Source organism: Neophocaena asiaeorientalis, unplaced genomic scaffold (assembly GCF_003031525.2).
Source record: "Neophocaena asiaeorientalis asiaeorientalis breed wild unplaced genomic scaffold, Neophocaena_asiaeorientalis_V1.1 scaffold75, whole genome shotgun sequence".
Taxonomy (NCBI): Eukaryota; Metazoa; Chordata; class Mammalia; order Artiodactyla; family Phocoenidae; genus Neophocaena; species Neophocaena asiaeorientalis.
Window position 1 is genome coordinate 348,664 of NW_020172719.1, and position 6,000 is coordinate 354,663.

At 49.8% G+C, this 6,000-nt stretch overlaps 2 protein-coding genes across 3 annotated transcripts in view; one reads left to right on the forward strand and one right to left on the reverse strand.

Annotated features, from left to right (window-relative positions):
• Positions 1-6,000, reverse strand: part of SYN2 (synapsin II) — a 144,826-nt gene that overhangs the window by 23,573 nt on the left and 115,253 nt on the right. For both annotated transcript variants that reach the window (XM_024740191.1, XM_024740190.1), the window contains exons 6-7: positions 3,396-3,458; positions 2,654-2,796 (exon numbers count right to left, since the gene is read on the reverse strand). In XM_024740191.1, coding sequence (XP_024595959.1) covers positions 2,654-2,796; positions 3,396-3,458 — 206 coding nt within the window. The remainder of the gene's footprint in view (positions 1-2,653; positions 2,797-3,395; positions 3,459-6,000) is intronic.
• The window catches only part of TIMP4 (TIMP metallopeptidase inhibitor 4), a 10,933-nt gene continuing 9,998 nt past the window's right edge, over positions 5,066-6,000 (forward strand). The window contains exon 1 of the mRNA XM_024740192.1: positions 5,066-5,738. Coding sequence (XP_024595960.1) covers positions 5,600-5,738 — 139 coding nt within the window. The 5' untranslated portion in view covers positions 5,066-5,599. The remainder of the gene's footprint in view (positions 5,739-6,000) is intronic.

Sequence of the window (6,000 nt, forward strand, 5' to 3'; positions counted from 1 at the left end):
AGGCTGGACTCCTCAAGGACAGGGGCAGAGAGTCCCTCACTTCCATGCCCCCAGCACAAGGCCACGGTACATAATAGGGTCTCAGAAACTTTGAGTAATAATAATGTCCCTTATACTTTACACCTTTCTCTAACAACGGGATGCAGGGCACAGATCCATGCAGGCTACCTGGGGCACGTGGGAGCAGAAGGGAAACTGAGAAGCCATTTAGGGAGACTCACAGGTCATCCGACCTCCACAGAGGGACCCACATTACTGCCTACTGACAGTGGAGCAGGAGTTGCGCATTCTTTCCACCGACCGTGGCTGCCTCTAGGTCTCTAGGGTGAGGGCTGGGGGAGGAGGGAAGAATCTCAAACCTTATCCTGACTATTGCCAAGTCAGTTCCTTCTTCTGAGAGCAAGAGAATGGCCAAAAGTTTGGGGAAGAGGAACTGAGAGGGCCTAAACAGTCTCCCAAATAACTGACAGTCCCTTGCAAATAAAAAAGTAAGTAAATGGTCATCATCAAAAAATCTACAAACAATAAATGCTGGAGAGGGTGTGAAGAAAAGGGAACCCTCTTGCACTGTTGGTGGGAATGTAAATTGATACAGCCACTATACAGAATAGTATGGAGGTTCTTTAAAAAACTAAAAACAGAACTACCATATGACCCAGCAATCCCACTACTGGGCATATACCCTGAGAAAACCATAATTCAGAAAGAGTCATGTACCACAATGTTCATGGCAGCTCTACTTACAATAGCCAGGACATGGAAGCAACCTAAATGTCCATGGACAGATGAATGGATAAAGAAGATGTGGCACATGTACATAATGGAATATTAGTCATAAAAAGAAACGAAATTGAGTTATTTGTAGTGAGGTGGATGGACCTACAGTCTGTCATACAGAGTGAAGTAAGTCAGAGAGAGAAAAGCAAATACTGTATGCTAACACATATATATGGAAACTAAAAAAAAAAAAAGGTTCTGAAGAACCTAGGGGCAGGACAGGAATAAAGATGCAGACGTAGAGAATGGACTTGAGGATGTGGGGAGGGGGAAGGGTAAGCTGGGATGAAGTGAGAGAGTGGCATGGACATATTTACACTACCAAATGTAAAATAGATAGCTAGTGGGAAGCAGCCACATAGCACAGAGAGATCAGCTCGGTGCTTTGTGACCACCTAGAGGGGTGGGATAGGGAGGGTGGGAGACGCAAGAAGAGGAGGATATGGGGAAGTGCACACATATGACTGATTTGCTTTGTTGCACAACAGAAACTAACAGTACTCTGAAGCAATTATACTCCAATAAAGATTTACTAAAAAAAAAATTATAAACTTAAATAAAGTAGGAATCGGGTGAATAAAGGTGAAAAGGATTCTGTGCTTCAGTTCTTCACAAGGGCTTTACCCTGCATACTTATTGGGGGGCTACTGCATGCCTGCTACTGTACAAGGAAGCAGGGCCACAGAGATGACTCCGGTTCCGCCTAGAGAGCTCAGAGGAGCGTGGTACAAATACCCAACGTGTGAAAAGCGCTCAACTAGAGGTGTACAAAGGGTTACAAGAAGGGAGTGCAGGGAAGGGACTCCTAACTAACTCCAGGGGTGGGGAGTGTACACACTAAAAGGAAAGATGAGGGAAGAAAAATGAAAATAGATGGTGAGAGAGGGAAGCTGCTCAACCCTGACATCTGCTGAAGTCCTGAGTGGCAAAGATCAAATTCATATATTGTAATGTTCTCTCTTTGTAAAGAAAAACACTACCTTAACGTTTTTTACAGTGTGAAGTTAATATTTCCAAAACTGGACTCGTAAGCCATTTGCATTCTTATGTATTTTATGGAAGATCAGGTAGTCTTGAAATCTTTTCTTTTTCTAAATTGTACTGGAGGAAACGTTTACCTTTCCATTCTGGCAAATGGACACAGTTACATGGAGAAGTCATCTATTCTCATAACCACTAGACTTTTAATGTTCTGTAGTGTTTGCAGGGCTATATCGTTGCGTCAGGAGTTTCTTAACTTTTTCTGTGCTCTGGCCGCCTAGTGAAGCCTATGGATTCCTTTCAATGTATAAAATATGTAAGACGTGTGAATGTAAAATAAACTACACAGGACAACAAAGGAACTCAATTATTTAAAAGAATTTACCAAAAGAGTTATCAAAAATAGTAAACAAATCTCAGATTAGTAAAAAATATGTTTCTTCGTAAATAACAAATGTAGTTACAGTTGTGAATGCAGTGGCAAGTCTAACTATCATGATTCTTAAATAGTGATAAAAGTAACGGGTGTTCAGAGATATCTGTGACAAGTGTATGTGTACAAAAACCTCTGTGCTGCCCATTTAGTGACAAACCACATGCGCTGCTGCTGATACTCCAGTCTTCTCATAACTGAGGAGAATGTCAGATTCCACTTAGAGGCTAAAATGAAAATAAATACTCATTTTATTTCTCATCTCAGTTCAGGAACCCCTCCTCTGCCTTGAAAGGAAGCCAGGCTAAGACTCCCTTGACTGGAATGGCGCCCGCTCTCTGTTCTCTGCCTTGTGGGCCAGAGGAGGCTAAACTGAGAGGTGGCTACCACCTGGGGGCTGAGAGTCTCCCCAGAGCTGAGGAGACAGTGAAGAGCATCTGTGGGGACCCCACCCCCACTCACATATAAGCCTTGTAGTTGTTGCCTATCTTCTGGACCCGGATGTCATACTTGGCGTCAATGAAAGGCTCTGCTGTGGCATAGGTCTGGGTGAGGGCCACCACGCTGGCAATGTCCTGGAAATCGTAGTGGTTTTCCACTCTGACCTAATGGAGAAAGGACACACACACACACACACACGAGAGTCACAAGAGCCCTGAGCCCCCAAACCCATCAAGATGTTTCCATCCAGATGCAGACCTGAGAGCCACATCTCCCTAGGAAGTCCCTACTCTTTTTTTTTTTTTTTCCTGTACGCGGGCCTCTCACTGTTGTGGTCTCTCCCGCTGTGGAGCACAGGCTCCGGACGCTCAGGCTCAGCGGCCATGGCTCACGGGCCCAGCCGCTCTGCGGCATGTGGGATCCTCCCGGACCGGGGCACAAACCCGTGTCCCCTGCATCCGCAGGCGGACTCTCAACCACTGCGCCACCAGGGAAGCCCCGGAAGCCCCTACTCTTGAGCTTCCCTTCCCAGGGCTCAGGAGCCACATTTGCTGCAAAGAACACAGGGACCAGTCAGGTGGCCTGCACTCTGCCTGCTGCAAGAGGACCATTTGGGTAACACTCATGGCTTCAGAGGGGCCAAACGGTCTTCTCCTTGAAAAGAAGTCATCAGCAACAGAGGCAGAAGAACAGTCCACAACCAGGCTCTCTGAAAAGTGCCCTTCTTGGCCTCAACCTCAGAGCACAGCAGCCCCAGCCTTACCTTGCCCATGCCCGAGTGAGCATGGCCGATCTTCACCACCACAGGGAACGTGGGCAGAGTCAGCTGAAAGCAGAGGAGAAAGGAATGAATTGGTCAGAGTGTACGTGTGGAATCTTACAAATATTTTTCTTGGGAACACCCTTGGAAGGGCTCTTTAAAGAACTAGTGCAACCTACTTGCCTCACAAATTAAAAAACTGAGGCCCATAGGGTGACAGTGACTTGCTTAAGGTCACAGCATATTAGTAGCAGAACCATAAGGACCCTGCTCTCCGACTTGGTACTCTCTACATCTTTAAAACTTATCGCTTCATCCTTCATGTGTCCTGCTTTCCTGCAATGAACCTGGCTTTTCTCCCCTCTTTCACACTCCCTTGCTCACCAACACCCCAAACTCAGCACCAAACACAGCTTACTTAGTATGCGAAGGCCCATTTCTGCCCAGCTTGGGGTTTGGAAGAGAGCTGACATAAGAATTCAACACGTTTATCACTCAAAAGAGATCCTTAAGAGAGTAAACATTACCTTGAGGTAGCCGTATTTTAACAGAGGAACTATGAAAACTTAAAAGAAGAAGAACCACCCTTCAAAGGCAGGATTTCAAGCTGTTACAAAATGGCGATGGAAGAAATAACATGGTGGAGGGGAAAGAGCGCTGGACTAGACGTCAGGAGACTTGCATCCCAGTCTCTCTGCAAGTCCCTTTACCTCCCTGGGGCTCAGCCTTCACATCTGCCAAGCGAAGAGACTGGATGGGATGCTTTCGAGATCCCGGGCAATAACACATCAGACTCTATCTTGGTCGGGTGTTGCGTGAAGAACCAACCTGGACACCAAGTCTCATCCTTCTCGGTCAGGCCTCAGCTCTCTTTCAGTTTCCTTCTTTTCAAACATCACCACCACATCAAGATGAAAACATGTCTTTCAAAGGAAATAATGTTGACTCTGACGAAAAGTCAGATCCCCATGGGAATCCTGAGTGTGACCAGATACTGGGAGTACCTGACCTGAGGATTTCAGTATTCCTGGCTGAGGCCAGTTGAGACTGGGGCAAAATCACGTAGTTCAATCCTACTTTACGGAGAAGGAAGTGAGGCCCAGAGAGGCAAAGGTTGCCAAGCTACCTAGTGACAGAATCAGTACCCAGCCTGCGACCTTCTGGTGGTACAGTGTGTGGAAACATCCTACGACAACAATCCCGTGGGTTTCTTTCTGTTTGGAGGGTTGGAGCACTATGCCCTCTGTCAAACAGTGGACAGGACTCCAGTCCGTGGCCTCAAGTGCCTTGCTTCTTTGTTTTCTAAGCTGCCCCACCCTCTATAACAAGATGTAGTCTCTCAGCTGAGTAGGGGCCTGAGATAGGAACCAGGGTGGCCTAGGGTCTGGAGAGAGCTTTGAGAACCCAGGTTTGCCCTAAGTGATGGGCTACCCCGTGCTTTGAGCCCCCAGCAAGAGCACTGTCCTCAGACATCTGCAGAGTCTGAGCTCTGGGCACGGGAAAGGGTTTCTAAAGCACTGGCTGCTTTCTCGGACATCTCTCCCCACCCCCCAGCCGACAGAGCCAAGACACACACACACCCCAACTTTCTCTGTCCTATTCCATTACTGTTTGCTGTTGCTTTGGAGCCTCATAAATAGGGCATTGAAAACACTTCCTGCAGCTGAAAGAAGCCCTGAGTAGCTTGTCTCATTCCCAGCGTGCAGCTCAGCAAGAGATCCGTCCTTCTCTGTCACTGTCTCTTTTGCCTGTTGTAATTCCGTCTGCCTCTCTCTGACTCCGCCTGTCTCTTTCTGTTTGTGCCTCTCTACACTCTTGTCCTTTCTGCCTGAATTACAGTCGTTTGGTCTCTGTGTCCCGGTGCATTTGTCTTTGTTGCCCTGTCTTTCAGTCCTTACACCATCCCCTTTCCCACCCCTCCCTCTACTTCCAGAAGGCACAGGCAAGGAAATAGAGGCTAGGAGACTCTCCTGGCTTCCCTCTTCATCTTGCAGAGCCTGCCACCGAGCCCGCCGGCCAGGAGGGCCGCTGGTCCCGCAGCCGCGGGTGGCCTACAGCCAAAGGAGGGCGGAGCCCATCGGGGCGGGACTGGCCCTAGGTCCACCTCATAAAACCAGGGGCGAGGGGCGCGACGAGTTCTGGAGAAGCCCTGGAGGAGCTGCTTGGTCCGACAGTCCCCAGAGGCTGAGTCAGGGCGCTGCCGTGACATGCCGCGGAGCCCCCGGACCGCGCCGAGCTGGGCACTGCTGCTGCGGTTGCTGGCGCTGCTTCGGCCGCCGGGGCTGGGCGAGGCGTGCAGCTGCGCCCCCGCGCACCCCCAGCAGCACGTCTGCCACTCGGCGCTAGGTGAGTCCGGGGGAGCCCTCGAGGTCCACGGCAGGGGGTGGCTGTGTGGGGTCGAGGCGGGGCCCAGCGGCAGACCTGGAGTCTGGAGGGAAGGGGAGGAGCTCCAATCCCGCACCAGTTGCCTCCTGCTGGGGCCCCGTGGGTCGGGCAGGGCCCGCGCCACAGCCACCTTGCAAGCGCCGCGACCCGGAGACTTGCGAGGGAACAGACTGCATAAAGGGCCTCCGCAGCGACCCCGTCTCCCCTGCCTCCTGCAGCTACG